We start from the raw sequence: 21,149 nt of genomic DNA on the forward strand, positions 1-21,149 counted from the left end.
GATGTTACCATTGAAGAATTGTAATGTTACAGGTTCCTGTCTTGAATGCACCCAGCTGAATGTGTAGATGTCCCCTGGTCTCCATCCATCACTCTGTGGGAATTAGGATTGGGATAACTGAAGCAAATATGTTGATGCTTATGCTGCTTGCTCTGCCCTATATACCAAAGTCCTTTGTCTCTGACCTAGAGGGTCTCATGTCTTCTGCCAGCATTCATGCAGCTGTGGCATATTAACTTGTTAAATTCTGGTGAAATCTTAGATCCTCTCAGTACTCGACAAAGTGCAAGGGGGAGTTTTGTTTTGTTTAAATACAAGACTTGATCTTAGGGTGGAGTTAAGGAGACAGTAGTGAGCAGGATGAGTCTGAGTATAATCAATGTGGAAAAGATAACCTGCACAATTAGGTCCATGAGTAATAGGAGGAGCTTGAGCTGTGAACACGGGGATTGGCCCTGCTCAGAGACGGTGGAAGAAGGTAAAGGGCATATGTGGCTGTAGATGGTTTTGTAGGTAGAAGAATGTGAAGTAAGGTATACCTCCCACCTTCTGTCTAATTTTCTGCCTCAAGTAGGAGGCCAGATCAGCACCTGATGGTTAAGGGTGAAAGGATAGGAACCTGGATGCCTGTGGAGGAGGTGAAATTAGCTGCTCCTGGGAGTGACAGAAGGGTGTGATCAAGGACAGCTAGGAGTTGATGACAGGCCCTAGCAATGGGAAACCATGCACTTGTTGTTCCATTATATAGGATTGAATGATTTTTATCCTCAGCAGTACTCAACAGCCTGTGGGTAAAGGGGGTAAGAAAGACATTTGGATCGATCCAGTATTGGTGGTTTATAGAACATGTGCAGAAGAAGAGAGACATTTGGCAGAAGAGTTGAGGCCACTGACAATAAAGTAGTTAATGTCTGGGTCATTGGGTGTGGGGTGAAAGGGGGATGAAGGCACCTGACATCAGGATGAATGATCTTAAATAGCAGGAACTGAAAAAAGCTAGAGGTTTAGATGAAATGGAGAAGGAAGTGTGTTGGGCATAAGAGGATCAGAGGGCTCACAGTCTGAAATTGCATTGCTTGATGCAGTAACCACTGGCCACATGTTGCTTAAAATAAATAAATAAATTGAAATTTTATTTCAACCGAACCGAATTTTGAATCTGACTTACTGTACATGTAAAACTGAAAAACTAAGGCAGTGTGCCAAGAGTTTTAGGCCAGCTGAGAGAGTTAGCTAATTACAAAGTTAGAGCACAGTCTCCAAGACCACCCTCACTTCTGACACCAACTGCAAGTTTGGAAATTTCCCAAAACCACCCTTACCTTTGATAATTTGCTATAAAGACTGATGGAATTCACTGAAAGCCATTATAGTCACAGTTGCAGTCTATTACAGGGAAAGGATACAAATTAAAATCAGCTAAGGGAAGAAGCACAGAGTCCGGTACTACATGAGCAGTCCTAAACACAGAACTTTTTTTTATTTTCTTCTCCCTGTAGAATCAGGATGTGTAGTGTCAGCGTCCTGACATTGTTGTGTAACAGGATGCACTGAGGACTGCCTGTAAGGAAGCTGACCTGAGCCTCTGTGTTCGGAGTTTCGTAGGCGTGATTGATTGATTGATTGCCCATATGCTTCATCTGTGCTCCAGGTCGTCTGTTATTGCGTGACCCAAAACTCACACCCTCCATTACATTGTTGGTCTTCCTAGTGTGGTCAGCCTCTACCCTAAGACTAGATGAATATGACCACTTCCATGTTAAGTCATGTTGTAAGATTGGCATGAACCAAGCCCCCTAGGTAAACACATATGCTCCTGTCACTCACATAACATTCTAGGGGCTCAGAGATGACCTCTCGGAAGCCAAGGGACAAGGCCAGATCTTCACTTGGGGCAGGACCTATTTCTTTATTACACACAGTGTAAAATACCGTTTCATTAAACACAACTCTTTTTGACAAAATTATATTTCACCTAGATTGTAGACAATTTAGTGTCTGAAATGTGATAGGCCGTAAAGTACACACTGGAATTTGAAGTAGCATCTCATTGCTAATATTTATGATTGGGTTGGGATTGATGTATTGGGTTGAATAAAATATAAAACTTTCAATATGAGTGATACTTTTTGCTTTTAAATTAAAAAAAAATTTTTTTTAATGTTTATTTTTGCGAGACAGAGACATGGAATGAGTGGGGGAAGGGCAGAGAGAGAGAGAGAGAGAGAGAGAGGGAGACACAGAATCTGAAGCAGGCTCCAGGCTCTGAGCTGTCAGCACAGAACCTGACGCGGGGCTCGAACTCACAAACTGTGAGATCATGACCTGAGCCGAAGTCGGACGCTCAGCCAACTGAGCCACCCAGGCGCCCCAGATACTTTTTGCTCTTAAATGTGACTACTAGAAAATCTTAAATTATATTAAAATGGCTCACATTATATTTCTATTCAACATTGGTGATCTAGAAGGTTATGTTAAGAGAGAGGGAAGTATACTATTGAAATTTAAAATTTCAAAGGTAGAAAAATATTACGCAAAGGCAAGTTCAGGATGTGGCCAGAGGAACAGTTGCTGAACTTTGAGGGAGTTATATGTCACTGGAGATGAAGAAGATTCAAGGAGTCATGAGGCTAAATTGTCAAATAGATTATCCTCATGGCTGTTGACATTTCCTAAGTAACTGGCAGGATCTGGGTGGACCAGTAGACTGTGATGTAGGTTTCTGTGTCTTTGATACATGTGAAGGCAAGAGAAGCAGAAAGGGGTTTACCAGATATCCTAGCATATACCTTGGTAGTGTGAAGGTAGTGGGGAGTTGGAAAACTTCCTGATTACTTGCTTCTTAATTCCTCGTGGAATATTGTCCTTTCTTTCCTCGGGAAGCCTATAAAGGAATTTGTGGTCTCAGAACAATTGGTTGAAAGGCGATTTCAGTACGAAGTGTGAGAACACAAGATACAAAAGCCCAGCTATTCTCCTTTGCCCTTTAGTTGCTACTCAGCTTTCATGACCCTTCTCAAACGTTATACTTTCTGTGAACTCTGCCCTGATTTTGCTAGAGAGTTAATTGCCTATTTCCTTCTTCCTTTGAACATACCTCCACTATAAAACTGTTTGTAGTTTTTCTTTCTTTCTCCCTGTGTGTGTGTGTGTGTGTGTGTGTGTGTGTGTTTCTGTGTCTCTCACTTGCTGTAGGTAGTATCACTGAGGTACTGACACTAGATTGCTGACACTAGATTCGGTAATTTAAACAATAGTCTCTTAATTGATCACCTTTCTTGTGGTGGTTCCTTTGCCAGATCCTACTCATTTTCCTGATATCTAAATTTTGGAATACTCCTTGGCTCAATCCGTGGACCTCTTTTCTTTTCTGTGCCCATCTACTCACTAGTTAATTTTGTATGACCCATTAAACTTCTGGCTCCCGAATTTTAAATCTCCTGCTCTATCCTCTGAACTCTAGATTTATATATCCGAGTGTTTACTTGACATCTAGATTTCCGATAGGCCTCTCAGCCTTAACCTGTGCAAACTGATGTCCATTTACCAACTTTCTCTTCTCAGCGGTCTTCCCCATCTCCATAATGGCAACTCCATTCATCCAGTTGCTCACATCAAAAACTTCTAGAAAGTCACACTTAATTTTTCCTTGCTCACACTTCATGCCAAAACTATCAGTAGATCCCGGTGACTCAACCTTCAGAATGTATGCCGAATTCAATCACCATTGCCACCAATACCAGCCTGGTCTAGGTCACAGTCCTAGGCTGCTAGGATTACTGTAGCAGCCTTCAACCAGTGTTCCCTGAATCTGCCCTGATTCCACTATTTCAGTGAGGGTGATTCTTTAAAACTGAAAGTGAAATCTTACCACTCAGCTACTTCTGTTGTCTTTCCCATCTGTTTGGAAGAAATGCATAGTCCTTTCTGTGGTTTATGAAACTATATCATCTGGTCTCCGGCTGCCTCTCTGACCTCAGGCCCTAGTACTCTCCCTCTTTTTGCACTGGCATGTCTTTTTTGTTCCTTAAACTCTCCAGTATGTTCTCACTTTAAGTCCTTCATATATTCCATTCCTTCTTCCCGAAATACTCTTTTCCCAGATAGCTGCATAGCTCGCTGTTCCATTTCCTTCAGATATCTTATCAAATGTTACCTTATTAGAGAGATCTCTGCTAGCCATGCTGTCTACAGTCTCACTTTTTCTGCTGGCCCACCGCTCTGTATCTCCTTCCTTTATTTTCCTTCTTGGTTCTTATCAACAACTGACATATATGAGAGTAGAGACTGTACAGTTTTGAGCCATGCTAGATCCCTAGCACTTAGAACAGTGTCTGCAGAGAACACATGCCCAGTAAATATTTATTGATCGGCTGGATGAAAGACTAAGTGAATGAAAGAATGTCACTACACTGCAGAGCGTGGCATTTGAATTGTATGCGCGCGTGTCGCCGTTTGATGCGGGCTCTAACGCGTAGTAAGTAAAATTGTTTCATTGTGTTGCAGTGAAATATAACCAAGTCAGGCATGCAATTTTCATGTTGTTCCACAACAGGTATTTTAGTTAATGAGTTTGATGTGGGGGAAAACACCTTTTTGTTTTCCGGATAGCTGCAGAGAAAGATATTGAAGGTTATAAATTCTGAACAATTTAATAGGCTTCAATAAATGGTTATTGAATGAACATTTATGACTCATCCATTTGATTTGTTGAAATGAGTATTGCGTACTCTTCAGAACCATATTACAAAGGGGCAGCCATGACAATGTGTGTCTGTTTAATTTTACAAACAAAATTGAGAAACTGGTTAGTTTGGCAAACCACTACGCTCATAATTTAAAACTTCCCCAGTATGATTTCTTTAGATATATATCCCCAAACTTCCTATCTGAGACCATGCGGTCATAAATCCAGCATTTTATCAAGAAAAGTTTCCTGAATACCAGGCAGAACTCGTGGGCATTTATAATAAATTATTAACAGCAGTTTGTTGAAGTGTGCATGATTTATCATAGACATTCTCGATGCTTTAAAAATAACATTTCCTAATGGTGCCAGCATGTATGGAACCTGGAACTTCTCGTAAAGCCATTCATTTATGCTACTGACCAATTGGGCACAGAGTGGGAAAGCCTGAACTGCACAACCATGAATAGCAGATAAGGTGATAAGTGTTTCATCTGGAACCTTGTGTTTGTTTGAAAACGCTACCACATTTATTTGGACAAACTGCTACATACCAGGTTTGCGATTTGTTTATAACATGCTTTTCCTATTTAATCCTTATAACCTTTGGTATATCTTTACAACTAAAACACTATTTTCCCACTAAATTATTTACTCCCTTTGGCTATAAAAGCTAGCTGTTTTCTCAGGCTTTACTGACAGAAGCAAATAACTGTATCACTGAGCTTCATTTTATCACTCTGAACTAAGACAGTTTCCTTCTGTCTCTTCCCCAATTAATTTCCCATTCATTAGTCTTCATTTTTTTGTTTTATTTTCTCCATATCAGCTATGACTGTAGCATTTATGCTTGCAACCTGCCTAGGATATGTGAGGAAGCCACCTGTGTTTAGTGCTTAAAAACTTAGTTTGATGACCTTACTTTACTGCTAAACACCCATTCATAGTTGTGTGATCACACTGCCAGTTCTACCATTATATGAAAATAAATGCCCCAGAGAATTATCAAAATATTTTTACTGCATTTAATATATACAAGTCCCAAGGGAATATGTTTGCCTGGCTTCTGTATTAATATTTTTCCTGAGGGTTCTCTGAACTGTTTTCTCCCCCTTAACCTTCTTTGGAAAATGTAGTTTCTCTGACAAAGCAAAACTGCTAGAAAAAATAAGGATATTTTAATCATAATACTTAGAAAGTTGACTTTATATAAAGAGATTTTTATCACATATTTGGAATTAGTGCTTTCAAACTTTGATGTTTTTCAAAGATATTTTCTGGGCTGGTATGTGTGTGTGTGTATGTATGAATATTTTCTGGGCTGGGGGGTGTGTGTGTGTGTGTGTGTGTGTGTGTGAAAGAGAGACTGAGATTGATCCCATTTTATCTTCTTTTTATTTCAAGTTCTATTTAAATTCTAGTTATTTAATGTACATGGCAAATTTGGTTACAGATGTAGAACCCACTGATTCATGACTTACATATAACACCCACTGTTCATCCTAACAAGTGCCCTCCTTAAATACCCATCACCCATTTAGCCCATCCCCAACCCACCAGCCCCTCCAGCAACCCTCAATTTGTTCTGTATAGTTAAGAGTCTCTTATTGTTTGCCTCTCTCTCTTTTTTCCCCCTTCCCCTATGTTCATCTGATTTGTTTCTTAACTTCCACATATGAGTGAAATTGTGTGGTATTTGTCTTTCTCTGACTGACTTACTTCACTTAGCATAGTGTACTCCAGCTCCATCCGCATCATTGCAAATGGCAAGATTTCATCGCCCTTTTTGATGGCTGAGTAATATTCCAGTACGTGCGCACACACATGCACACACGCGCACACACACAACATATTGGCTATTGATAAAAGCTGCTATAAACATTGGGGTACACATGCCCCTTTGAATCAGTATTTTTGTATCTTTTGGGTAAATAACCTCGTAGTGCATTTGCTGGATCGTAGGGTAGTTCTATTTTTAACTTTTTGAGGAAGCTCCATACTGTTTTTCAGAGTGGCTGCACCAGTTTGCATCCCTACCAACAGCGCAAGAGGGTTCCCCCTTCTCCACATCCTCACCAACATCTTTTGTTTCCTATAGTGTTAATTATAGCCATTCTGACTGGTGTGAGGTGGTATCTCATTGTGGTTTTGATTTGTATTTCCCTGTTGATGAGTGATGTTGAACGCCTTTTCATGTGGCTGTTAGCCATCTGTATGTCTTCTTTGGAAAAATGTTCATGTCTTCTACACATTTCTTAATTGGATTATTTGTTGTTTTGGTGTTGAGTTTGCTAAGTTCTTTATAGATGTTGGATACTAACCTTTTATCAGATATGTCATTTGCAAATATCTTCTCCCATTCTGTAGATTGTCTTTTAGTTTTGTTGATTATTTCCTTCACTGTGCAGAGGCCTATAATACCAGCAAAGAAATTGAATCAGTAATCAAATATCTCCCAACAAACCAAAGTCCAGGGCCAGGTGGCTTCCCAGGGGAATTCTACCAGACATTTAAAGAAATGTTAATGCCTGTTCTTCTTACACCATTCCCAAAAATAGATATGCAAGGAAAACTTATAAACTCATTCTACGAGGACAGCATTACCTTGATTCCAAAACCAGACAGAGACCCTACTAAAAAGAACCACAGACCAGTATTCCTTATGAACGTGGATGTAGAAATTCTCAGTAAGATACTAGCAGATCAAATCCAACAGTGCATTAAAAAATTATTCACCACGATCAAGTGGTATTTATTCCTGGGCCGCAGGGTAGTTCAGTATTCACAAATCTATCAACGTGATATGCCCCATTAATAGAAGGAAGGATAAGAACCATATGATGGTTTCAATAGATGCAGAAAAAGCATTTGACAAAATACAGCATCCATTCTTGATAAAAACCCTCAACAAAGTAGGGATAGATGGAACATACCTCAGCATCCTAAAAGCCATTTACAAAAGATCAGCTAATATCATCCTCAGTGGGGAAAAACTGAACTTTTCCTCTGTAGCAAGGATGTCCACTCTGACCGTTGTTATTTAACGTAGTACTGGAAGGCCTAGCCTCGGCAGTCAGAACACAAAAAGAAATAAAAGGCATCCAAATCAGCAAGGAAGAAGTAAACCTTTCACTATTTGCAGACAATAGAAAAACCAGAAGATTCCACCAAAAAACTACTAGAACTGATAAATGAATTAAACAAAGTCGCAGGATATAAAATCAGTGTACAGAAATCTGTTGCTCTTCTATACACCAATAATGAAGCAGGAGAAAGAGAAATCAAGGAATTGATGCCATTTACAATTGTCCCCAAACCCATAAGATACGTAGGAATATACTTTAACCAAAGAGGTAAAGGATCTGTACTCTCAAAACTATAGAACACTTATGAAAGAAGCAGACGCAAATGGAAAAACATCCCATGCTCATGGATTGGAAGAACAAATATTGTTAAAATGTCTATAGTACCCAAAGCAATCTACGCATTTTATGTAATCCCTATTGTATTTTTCAGAGGCTAGAACAAACAATCCTAAAATTTATATGGAACCAGAAAAGACCTCAAATAGCCAAAGCAGTCTTGGAAAAAAAGAAAAAAAGCAAAGCTGGTGGCATCCAATTCTGGACTTCAAGCTGTATTACAAAGCTGTCATCAAAACAGTGTGATACACAAAAACAGACACGTAGATCAATGGAACAGAGTAGAAAACCCAGAAATGGACCCACAGCTATGTGGTCAGCTCATCTTCAACAAGGCAGGAAAGAGTTTCCAGTGGGAAAAAGACAGTGTCTTCAACAAATGGTGTTGGAAAAACTGTACGGTGCAACAGGCAGAAGAATGAACCTGGATCGCTTTCCTACACCATACACAAAAATAAACTCGAAATGGATGAAAGACCTAAATGTGAGGCAGGAAACCATCAAAATCCTGGGGGCAGCAACCTCTTTGACCTCAGCCATAGCAGCTTCTTACTAGACATGTTTCTGGAGGCAAGGGAAACAAAAGCAAAAATGAACTATTGAGAATTCAGCCAGATAAAAAGCTTCTGCATAGCGAAGGAAACAATCAACAAAACTGAGATCATTGGTCCCATTTTATTAAAAAAAATTTTTTTTATCCTGTTAGCAAAGAGTTTTTTTTTATTTTATTTTTCATTTTTTTAAATTTACATCCAAATTAGCATATAGTGCAACAATGATTTCAGGAGTAGATTCCTTAGTGCCCTTACCCTTTTAGCCCATCCCCCCTCCCACAACCCCCCCAGTAACCTTCAGTTTGTTCTCCATATTTATGAGTCTCCTCTGTTTTGTCCCCCTCCCTGGTTTTATATTATTTTTGTTTCCCTTCCCTTATATTCATCTGTTTTGTGTCTTAAAGTCTTCATATGAGTGAAGTCATAGGATTTTTGTCTTTCTCTGACTAATTTCACTTAGCATAATACCCTCCAGTTCCATCCACATAGTTGCAAATGGCAAGATTTCATTCTTTTTGATTGCCAAGTAATACTCCATTGTGTGTGTGTGTGTGTGTATACACCACATCTTCTTTATCCATTCCTCCATTGATGGAAAAAGACATTTGGGCTCTTTCCATACTTTGGGTATTGTTGATAGTGCTGCTATAAACATGGGTGTGTGTCCCTTTGAAACAGCACACTGTATCCCGTGGATAAATGCCTAGTATTGCAATTGCTGGGTCGTAGGGTAGTTCTGTTTTGTTTTTTGAGGAACCTCCATACTGTTTTCCAGAGTGGCCGCACCAGCTTGCATTCCCATGGTCCCATTTTAAAAGCCATTATGTTAAAAGACACATCGCATACAGTTTTGCCTTTATAACCATTTTAAGTAGATAGTTCGGCATTAGTTATATTCATGTTATTGTGCTACCATCACCAGTGTCCATTTACAGAACTCTTTTTGTCTTGCAAAACTCAAAGTCTGTGCCCATTAATCACTAACTTCACATTTACTTGTTTCCCATCCCTTGGCAGCCCCATTCTACATTGTCTCTATGAACTTGACTATTCTAGTTACCACTTAACAGTAGAATCATAGTATTTGTCCTTCTGTGACTGGCTTGTTATACTTCGCATTATGTCCTTAAGGCTCCTCCACATTGTATGTATCAAACTTTCCTTCCTCTTTAAGGCTGAATATTATTCCGTTGTGTGTACAGACCACTTTTTGTTTATTTATCCACAGATGGCTACATGGGTTGTGTCTACCTTTTGGCTGTTGGACAGAATGATGTTATGAATATAGGCATACAAATGTTAGATTCCATTTTTAAAAGCTTTTTAATATAAGCATTTTCAAATATATGTAAGAGGGAAGAGAATAGTACAATAAACTCTCATATGCTCATCATCCAGTTTTGACAGTTACCAACATTTTGCTGTTTTTGTTTCACCCTTTATCCCAACTTTTTTTTGGTTAAAGTATTTTAAAGCAAATTTGAGAAATCATATAATCTCACTCATAAATATTCATTTACTCATAAATATTTAACATTTTCATATATATATTAATATATATATTTTCATATGTATATATATATATATGGAGAGAGAGCGAGAGACTTTAAAAAACTTTACCAAAATACCTAACTCAAGGTCACCAATCCTGTCTTTTTCTTTGTTAGCTCTTAAAACCTATGCAACAAATTCTCAATTTCAAATGTTTTGCCATTTTAGAATATATGATTATAGATTATTTGTATTTAAATTTTTTTAATGTTTCTTTATTTTTTGAAGGAGAGAGACACAGAGTGAGAGCGGGGGAGGGGCAGAGGAGAGAGAGGGAGACACAGAATTCGAAGCAGGCTCCAGGTTCTGAGCCGTCAGTACGGAGCCCGACACGGGGCTTGATCTCACGAGCCATGAGATTATGACCTAAGCTAAAGTAAGATGCTCAACCAACTGAGCCACCCGGGCACCCCACGATTATATATATTTTAGATTCTAGTTCTCCCTTGACATATTCTGTCTTTTCATCTTTTTTGTATATCTTGTCCTATGTTTTCTTTAACATAATAATTGTCATTTTGAAGTCCTTGCCTGCTAACTCTGAGTCATCTTTGGTTTTGCTTTAATCTCTTGACTGTTGACTTCAATCTCTTGACTATTGGTCACTTTTCCTGCTTCTTCCCATGTTTAGTAATTTTTTGTTGTTTGCTAGATATTAAGGGTGACATGTTGTAGAGACTCTGGATTATGTTATCTTCTGTGGTGTTGAGTTTGTTCAGGCAGGAAGTTAAGTTACATATGGATCAACTTGATCATGCTGAGGGTTGGTTTTAGGCTTTGTTAGGGTGGTTTTATGAGTTTTACTTACTATTCCTTTGGCACAGTCCTTACTCCTAGGGTTTTGTCTAATGAGGCCTCAACTGAGTGCCTAGAATATTTACAGAGGTCTCTCCTTATAAGCTAAATCTGAACTCCATCTCCTGAATGCTATGGGACATCTAAAAATTTCTCTGTAGCTTTCATTCTCCCATCAGTTTTTTTCTGCTAGGCCTTCCATTGTCTTGCTTTGCATATGTGCAGTTTGGGAGTTGGCCAAGTACCTGAGTGGAATTTCTATGCTAATTGTTGGTGTTCCTTTTCTGCTATACCACCACCCAAATTCTAGCTGTGTTACTAGCCCCTAACTCTGATCTCTTTCCTCTACCCTAACCTACTTCTCTTTGCTTGACCTCTGTCTCCCTAGGTTGTGGTTTGGGGTGAATATGGGGTTTACCTCTTATGCTTTCTGTGAAGAATCATAGTCTTTTGCTGGTTATTGTCCGTTGTCTGCAAATAGTCCAACTTTTATAGATGGTTCAATATCAGCTACTCTTTCATAATCAAAACTAAAGTCTACAATACCATTCTTATACCCAACAAAATTAACAGTGTTTTCTTCTAATAAATAAAACAGGGCATGTTTAGCTCTCTCTACTTATCCCAAAACGTCTTATTATAGTTTGCTCAAATCATTATGTAGCAAAGCCCATACATGCATTAAGTTGATAAGTGTCTCAAATTTTTTATCATTTGTAACAACCCTAACCCTCTCCGGCAGACGTCTACACACTTATTTCTATGCCATTTATTTGTTGAAGAAACCGGATCATCTTGTAAAATTTCCTGCATTATGGATTTGAATCCTTATCGTGTCAGTCCGCGTGTTCCTCTAGGTCGCGATTTTGTGTAAAGTGGTTTGGTTAAGTACAGGCCAACACGGGGGCGATGGGGACAAGACCACTTCGTCGTCTTCCTCTTGCATCATCTCAGGAGTCGTGTAACGTCTGGTTTCCCCACTTTTAGTGATGTATAAAGTTTTATAAAGTTCTTATAAAGTTTCCCATCAGACCTTGACGTAATGGTTTAGCTACCCTTCTAATTTAGTTGCTTAGACACATATTTCATTAGAAATTGCAAAGTTGTCATTTTCTGATTCTCTCATTCCTTCTGTGCATTTGTGAATTCTAATTCTTTTGTGGAGAACTTTGCCTATAAACTGTTTAGAAAGTGTAGTAAAGGCAAAATAAGTGCTTGATTCTTTTCCTTTATGTATTAAATTTCAGAATGATGAATTGGTACCCTACCAATCTCCAGTGGTGACCAGAAAAGTTGATTTAATTTGTAATATCAATGTGAATTTATGACTCTTAATACATTTGATGTGTGTCAGTCCCTTGAGCCATTAGTCTTTTGATGTTTAAAGTTTTCCACTTGGGCCAGCAGGAGCCTCTTTAAGTTGACACCTGTGTCCTTTTGACATGTTCCCATGTCCTTTTGATGACTTCCTTGCTTTTAGGTAAGCTATCCCAGGCCTACCCTGAATATTTCTCATCTCAGACCTGGAATCAAACCTGTCTTCTAGGGGCTGTGGTCCTTTCAAGTGGAAAATAGCACATAGAGACCAGAATCTGTGCCCTAGGGATGCTTATTACTGCTGCCGGTCTGTCATTGCTTAGAGGCCTTTTCAGGGCACAGAGGTAGGAGATCTGTATCGTTTATATAGAGAAAAGTAAAACACAGGTTTGTACTAACATCCCAATTGAAATGTAAGATTTCAGTCTTTTTAACTTCTTGAATATTGTATATTTATATCTTGTTTTTCTTATGCTGAAAATTGTGGTTCCAAATGACTTTGCGTATTACATATTTGATATGAGTGAATGAGGGCAATATTGATTCAAAACAATCCCAGTATTATTACAAATACTAAGGAGACTGGCTCTTTTTTCCTTAAGTTATATCCCATTAAGGCAAAATACTGTGTTTGTCACTTAAAAAAATTACTCTCTGATTGGTTATGTCACAATTTAACTTACAACTAGGTCCATTTTTTCCCAGTTAGGTTTCAGGTGTCAGAAATTACTTTTTCTTCTGTTTGATTAAACTGTGAATTGTTTGATTTATTTAAAACATTACGTGTTTCCAAGGTTAAAGCTATAAAACAGTACATTCACGAAAGTCAAGTTTCCATCCCTTTTTCATCCCCCTGTAAGTAACCATTTTTAGAAATTTTTTACTTGACATTTCTTCTTTTAGAAAACATATACACACGTATACACATGCACATTTGTATTTTCTCTTCCTTCTTGCAAACAGAGGCACACCATACATATTTTCTTACACCTTGCAGGGATTCAAGGATAGAAACTCATCGATGGACCATGAAACCTTAGTCTAAAAGGGAAGACACGCATGTTAAGAAATAATTGTAACACAGCTGTTCACTAATATTATAGAAATATCTAGAATAGGGGCGCCTGGGTGGCGCAGTCGGTTAAGCGTCCGACTTCAGCCAGGTCACGATCTCGCGGTCCGTGAGTTCGAGCCCCGCGTCAGGCTCTGGGCTGATGGCTCGGAGCCTGGAGCCTGTTTCCGATTCTGTGTCTCCCTCTCTCTCTGCCCCTCCCCCGTTCATGCTCTGTCTCTCTCTGTCCCAAAAATAAATTAAAAAAAACGTTGAAAAAAAAATTAAAGAAAAAAAAAAGAAATATCTAGAAGAAAGGCCATTAGACACAGATTTTCTAATTTGTGCATTTTCTTCTAGGGTAGGTGAGTAGGTTAGGAAAAGCTTCAGATAAATGACCTTTCAGCTGGCTTCTAAAGAATGAGCTTGATTTGGAGCCTGTGAATTCTAAGAACCAGGGAATAACCTCAGTATTACAAAGTTAGCCAACCCACGTTTGCTAGTATATTAGTGTAGCAAGTGAAACATTTGCATTACATAAGAAATGTCTGAAGAGCATTCTTTTTTTTGAAATTTTTTAATGTTTATTTATTTTTGAAAGAGAGAGAAAGAGAGCACGCAGGGGAGGGGCAGAGAGAGAGGGAGATACAGAATCCAAAGTGGGCTCCAGCCTCTGAGCTGTCAGCACAGAGCCCAATGTGGGGCTCGAACCCACAAACTGTGAGATCATGACCTGAGCCAAAGTCGGACACTTAACCCAGGCACCCCTGTGTGAATAGCATTCTTGAAAGGCCTTTCAGAATATATGAGTTTCTGTTTCATAGGCTGCCTGGGCTTCACGCTTAGTCTAGAAGTATTTTTTTAAGGAGCTACAAGAAAACAAATCCTCCTTTATACATTAATGTGAAAGAACTTCATATCAAAAGAATAGCCTGTTTTTGTTTTAAAGACTTAACATAAATAGTACTTAGTTTACAAACTTTGTTTAGTGGCACAATGAAGAATTAAGGAAATATGTCTTTATAAGTTTATAGACTTTTCTCTCATTGATATTTCTTGAGGTAATCTGTAGTTATGAAGCATCGATCATCTGCAGAGCATTTTTTTTAATGTGTATTTATTTTTGAGAGAGAGAGAGAGAGAGAGAGAGAGAGAGAGAGAGAGAGAAAGTGCAAGCACAAACGGGGGAGGGGCAAAGAGAGGAAACAGAATCCAAAGCGTGTTCCAGGCTCTGAGCTGTCAGTGCAGAGCCAGACACGGGGCTCGAACTCATGAACCTCAAGATCATGACCTGAGCCAAACTTGGACGCGTAACCAACTGAGCCACCCAGGCACCCTTGCAGAACATTATTTTGTATATAGTAAGGAGGCAGAGGGAAAGATAGAAACAGTTCTAGGCATATCTTATGACTGTCTCACAAAGAAATTGTGTTTCCTCAAGACCTTTAAGGAAGAAGTTTAATTTACTTGGGATAGACCGAAGAAAACATATAATAATAATTCTGTATTCCAAATAATTCTGTATCCCAGTTGCAGTGGTAGTTCCATGAATGTACAGGTGTGACAAAATGAGATAGGGCTCTACTCACATTGTACCCGTGTCAGATTCTGGGTTTTTTCTATAATTATGTAAGATTTACCCACTGGAGGAACGTGGGTGCAGGGTACATCGGACCTGTCCGTACTGTCTTTGCAACTTCCTGTGAATCTGTGATTATTTCAAAGTAAAAAGTTTTTTAGAAGTGTATTACTCTGGCAGTTGTTTTGAGAGTAGATCGCAGGGGGCCAAGGACTGAATCAGGGACACTCGTTAGGACCAATGTGACGAGCGATTACAGTGATCCAGGAGGGAGATAGTGGCTGTTGGCTAGGTTGCTGACACAAGGGTGGGGTGGAGGTGGCATGAGGGATTGTTGAATTCTGGGTATATTTTGAAGGTAGAGCTAATGAAATCTGCTGATGGATTGGATGTGGGTGTGGGAGAAAGAGAAGGGGGTGACAGCAAGGTTTTTGGCCTGGAAGCCTGGGAGCATGAAGAAAAGAGATAGCAGCTGGGAGTACTGGGGTAGCTCGGTCTGTTATGCGTACGACTCTTGATTTCAGCTCAGATCGTGATCGCAATGTTCATGAGTTTGAGCCCTGTGTCAGACTCTGTGCTGACGGTCTGGAGCCTTCTTGAGATTTTCATTCCCCCCCTCCCCCTTTCTCTTTCTCTCTCTTTCTCTCTCCCTCCCCGCTTGTGCTCTCTGTCTCAAAATAAATAAATAACCTTAAAAAAAAATGATTGCAACTAGATGTAGGAGTAAGTAAAGCAGGCTGCTGTAAGGTAGTTGGATTCTTGGCAAGGAAAACAAAGTACCAAACCTCTGTCCCCCAGTCCTCGGCAGCTTGGGACCTGCAAGAGTTAGGGACCTGTGATGTTACAGTGAGTGCACTCTTGTTAACCTGCTCCCCAGCAGCTGAGTTCTCTTGGCCTGGCCCTGGCTCTTCTGGAAAGGAGCATTTGTTTGATAAACAGGAAGTCGTTTCCATGGGTGTCGAAAGAAGAAATGATAGAGTTGAGTGGCAGAGCAAAGAACGGGCAGCTGTGGTTGGCTTGGAATTGGCAGAGACGTTCTCAGGTAGCCACCTAAGCTGAGCACACGGGCCCCTTTCCCCCCATTCTAGACGGGGCTCTCTCTTTATCATGAAAAATGAAAAGTTTCTGCCCTGTTGTTTGACCTGCTGTCAGGGTACAGTCATTTTCAGCTAGTGTTTTGGGTCAGTTAGAGTCACAGACTTAGCAGACAGATGGAGACGCTCTCTGTTTATAGTGGAAAAGTGACTTATTTTAAGAAATGTTGGCTCCCCACCACCATCCCATTAGTGGCCTGCCTCTGATACTGCAGTGAGGCTGAGCAAGGGAAGTGAAGACCGCCTCGTGTGTATTTTTGCTCTTTGAAAGGTTAGAATCTAAATGTACCACAAGATATTTCTTCCTGAGTCAGATTAGGACAAAATTACAAGCAGTGAATTCTGAAGCAGACTTTCTACGCGTGCCTGCTCTCATGCCTTTAAACTTCAGAATTCATTCCCTCCACTTCTAAGAACTGTGCTCCTCGCGACGTGTGCGTATCACCCGGTGTCACTGACGTCTTCCCAGTTTGCGAGGAAGAGCAGATAAAAACGATGAAAGAAGTCCAGTGCTGCGTGTGATTTGTGGTGGTTTACACTCCTGCCTTTTGATAAGAGCTTGAAACAGGAGGCCCATTTTCTCCTTTCAGCTGAGAATCCCCTCATCCTTGTCTCCGCTGCCGTGGTTGGAATGAAGCTGTGATAGACAAGAAACTTGAAATTGGCCCCGGAGGTAGAGTGGCAGCTAAGTAGACAAGTAGCGAATTGCCAACGAAGGACCCACAGTGTGGCAGGGCTGGAGCGTGGCCCGGCTCTGGGCCGGGGGCATGGCTGCCGTGTGGGAAGTTGGGGACTGAGGGTGGGGTTGTGTGTCGCCCAGTGTTTAGGAGAAGTAGCTCCCCGAACCGCCTGGAAGAAGCAGAACGATTCCTTAGCGCTCCTTGCCCCTGGGGTTTATCCCCACACAATTCAGAATGTGTTTTACTTTGAATACTGAGTGGTTCGGGAGCCACTTGGTTTCTTTCGCATTCTGAGGTCACCCCAGTATTCATCCAAATGCCGTGACTTTGTGGCAAGTCCAGGCTGGGCCGCGGCTCTGGGTTTCTTTGCTGGAAGTTAAACATCACACGTGAGCTTGCAGCATTTTCACTGCCTGCCCGTAGGGCACACTCCGACGTGAAGCAGCCATTTGCCCCCTGGCAGCCGAGAGGCGGTTTCAGCAGGGGCTGGAAACCACGGCAGGCTGCTGGCTTCCTGGCACACCCACCAGCTCCCGTGGCTTTGCTCTGAAAGCAGACTAACAGGGATGGGAGGGGGGGTGGCCGTGGTGGCGGTAGCAAGATGGGCCAAAGTGAAAGCGGAGGCCGGAGTCTGAACGGTATAGAGCCGTTAAGATGATCCTGGATGGCGGAAGAGCCCAGTGCTCCCAAAGCTGAGAAAACCTGAACGTCAGACACAGCAGCTGGAAAAAAAACCTCTGATGCTCGCAGCCTGCACTGTAGAAAGTGATTTGTTGATCTTTGCATTCATAGCTGTAGGGATACCGTAGGTGTCTTTGGGAAAATACTATATAGTTGAAGCTCTTTCATCCAGCGTGCTGTCAAAAATACCTTTTAACCAGAAACACGTAACAGTGACGATTGATGTATATCAATGCCTTTAAGCTCTGCAGAATCCCGGCCCCCCGCCCCCCGAAGAAGCAAATGCTTAAATATTCTTTGTATGGTACTGAGTGGGCCTTCTTAAAAACAGCTTTTTAAATGTCCTTGGAAGTTAGAGTTCTATCATATATGGTGACTCTTAATCATAGTACCAGTTTATTCCCAAACACGCTATCCTTTCTTTGGCCATAGCATGTAACAGGGTCTATTTCCGTTCAGCAGATCAAGAGGTGGGGATATTGGCAGCATAACCGATTTGTCCAAGGACAACCAGCGTGTCATTGTGGAGAAAAAATGGGACTAGGCTGCATTCCACCGGCTCCTGGCCTGTGTAGCAATTTTGAGAACTTTCCAATCGTTTTAGGAAAACAAAGTACTTAGAAAATATAAAGAGTCTTTTTTTTTTTTAATAAAAGAAAATCACTTACTTTGGAAATCACGAAATTAATCATTCTGTTGTATTTAAGAAGCTCTTTGATGTGTTCTGGTAATTAGTATTTACTGCCAGACGAATGTCTCTTGGGCATTTTAATTAATGGGTGGCTTGGCCAAATGAGCTTCTGATGGTAAACCTTCATAAGGGTTTATTTTTATGTTTCTCAAGAATAGCTGTCTCTTCAAAGCCCTTTAATTAGACAAAGTTTAGCAGCTAAAACATATTATTAGAATAATTAGGCCTTGGGTTAAGAGGAATAGGGGGTCAAAGGAGCAGGTACTGCTAGAGAGTGGCGTCCGAAAATAAAACCTAGCGTTTCACATGTGATGGATGTCCCGTTCTGTAACAGCTTACATTAAGTGACTCTCCCTAGTTAGGGACTTTGTGTTGTTTCAGGTTCATGTGACAGATCTCACCTGAAGTGTAAATACACCAGAGTGCACCCTCGTTTATCACTACCTCTGAACTCCTGGAGAAAGTGGTGGTCTAGACCTTAACCCTCTAAGCTAAAGGCTTCCTGTTTTCTTTCTTGTTTTCTACTACCTTGGTCATCGTGGCTATAATAAGTGATTGCTTTTTGAGGAAAATGCTTCAAAGAACTGGCGTAGGAGCCACTTGATAATACTAACAATTACAATAATTCCGTTGAAGGGTCTTTCTTAATAATTTAAGTGATGCTCTGAGACGCTGTTCTTAAAATTACTGTAGTATTTGATCTCCAATATTTTATGCTCTTTGTGGTCAGAATGCTCTTTGAATTATTTGAAAGTCTGCTGTGTGGATGGATTGGCATCTGGCTCCCCTTCTTCACGCTCCTTGTCCTAAGCCCGTTCCTTGTCCTAAGCCCTCCATCTTGGTAAGCACTACGAGGGCGTATGTTTTATCTCAGACTTCCTCTTTGTGATGAAGAAAAGATCTATCCGACTGGTCCTGTGGGTGATCAAGATGGCGCCAAAGACAGCTGGGTAGGAAGATTGAAACTACTACCATTGATGAGCAGACAATAATACACTTGTTTATATCGTCTGATTTTTTACTTTCCCAGTATCTCGGGATGCTTACGATGGCAAATGTGTCCTTCTCCCACCTAGATTGGTTAGTTTAAGGATAGTGCCAATGAGACTATTGGAGGTTTTAAGTAGAGCAAGCTGTCTTGCCAGTGTTTCTAATCTCATCAGCTGTTATGATCTGGGTATGTTGTTAGATGAAGAAATGGGTTGAGGATTCACTGGTTCAGAATAAACCTGCCACTATTAGAAAAAAAGTACTTACTTTTCTGGTACTGGTAATTAGCACTGGTACTAATTGGTATTGGTACTGGTAATTAGTAATTCATGGTATTGGCTATGGGTCAACCAGCTCATTTTTAAATATAGAAGATAGTCTGATTTATAGTATTACAAAGTTTATCACATGTAAAATCTTTTGCTATACCTTAGTTAGCCACATAGCCAATGAAATAATTTCACTGAGGTGGTAAAAGCTTCCTTTATTTTCAGTTGATGTTGTCTGTAAAAACTAACAGCGGTTTAATAAATACTTGAAAAGCACAATAAATGCAGACGGAAAGATACCGACATATTCCAGTATGATGCATTCCAGAGTATAGTCACCAAATAAGTACATTTTTATGTTAAACTTTAAAACTTTGAGAAAGTGGAAGAGACATTAGCATCGATGGGCTCCTATATAAAGCTGTTTTCCCCCTTAGCAGTGACTAACTTCTGTCTACTCTTCCCCCAAATGATTGATTATCGTGATTCTGCTTTTTGAGTCACGCGTTAGCACAGGAAATATTGCTGATTCTTATCTTCATGTATATGTTTGCTGTGTGTATGTAATCTTTTGCAATGGAGATAAGAAAAAGGAGGTGTTGAATGTTATGATTTTCCAAAAATACCATTAAAAGCCTCAGAACTTTTTTTTTTTCCTTCTTACAGTAGAGCATATGTATTCTTATGCATAGTTATGTATACTTAAAACGGTTTGGATACTGCTTGCCGATGGGTTTTTATAGATACAAACTAGAGCCACCAATGTTGCCATTTGTTTGTTTCACTTCTTCAACTGTTCATCTGGTAGGCCCCCTTGCATCCCTCCTGGAGTCTACCTTTTGAAATGATACCAGTGTGCAAAATGAGAACTGACTGTGCTCTTTTTCACCACAGACCACCTGGTGGCCCATGGCAGAATGGCAGAGAAGGAGGCCCGTCGGAAGTTCAAACAGATTGTGGCAGCTGTCTATTTTTGTCACTGTCGGAATATTGTTCATCGTGATCTAAAAGCTGAAAATTTGCTTCTGGATGCCAATCTGAATATTAAAATAGCAGGTGAGAAGTGTGTTGAGGATGTGAAATGGGAACAAAAGAACTTTTCCTTCAAGGTTCTTAAGCCAGGGATTGTCTATTTCCATCTCTTCAGAAAGAAGTAATGTGAAAATACAAGATTTGTGTGTTGGGGAGGGCTTGAAAATTGATAAGCTCTAAAAATACATTTATGTTATTTTTCATGCAGTATTAGATGGAACTAGGCCGGGGAGCAAGAAGGAAAAGAGTGATGTTTAAAGTTCTCTTATTTTGGGGGCGCCTGGCTGGCTCAGTCGGTTAAGCGTCCGACGTCAGCTGAGGTCATGGTCTCTTGGCTCGTGAGTCCGAGCCCCGCATCGGGCTCTGTGCTGACAGCTCGGAGCCTGGAGCCTGCTTTGGATTCTGTGTCTCCCAGTCTCTCTCTCTGCCCCTCCCCCGCTTGCACTCTGTCTCTCTCTTAAAAATAAATACACATTGGGGCACCCAGGTGGCTCAGTCAGTTAAGTGTCCGACTTTGGCTCAGGTCATGATCTCACGGTTCATGGGTTCGAGCCCCGCGTCGGACTCTGTGCTGACAGCTCAGAGCCTGGAGCCTGCTTCAGATTCTGTGTCTCCCTGTCTCTCTGCTCCTCTCCCACTCACACATACACAGACACTCTCTCTCTCTCTCTCTCTCTCTCCCTCTCCCTCTCCCTCTCCCTCTCTCCCCCTCTCCCTCTCTCCCTCTCTCCCTCTCTCCCTCTCTCCCTCTCTCCC

At 40.6% G+C, this 21,149-nt stretch overlaps 1 protein-coding gene across 6 annotated transcripts in view; it reads left to right on the forward strand.

Annotated features, from left to right (window-relative positions):
- Positions 1-21,149, forward strand: part of SIK3 (SIK family kinase 3) — a 217,436-nt gene that overhangs the window by 143,465 nt on the left and 52,822 nt on the right. For all 6 annotated transcript variants that reach the window (XM_049621030.1, XM_049621050.1, XM_049621039.1 and 3 more), the window contains one exon: positions 20,256-20,417. In XM_049621030.1, coding sequence (XP_049476987.1) covers positions 20,256-20,417 — 162 coding nt within the window. The remainder of the gene's footprint in view (positions 1-20,255; positions 20,418-21,149) is intronic.

This window comes from Panthera uncia, chromosome D1 (genome assembly GCF_023721935.1).
Source record: "Panthera uncia isolate 11264 chromosome D1, Puncia_PCG_1.0, whole genome shotgun sequence".
Lineage (NCBI taxonomy): Eukaryota > Metazoa > Chordata > Mammalia > Carnivora > Felidae > Panthera > Panthera uncia.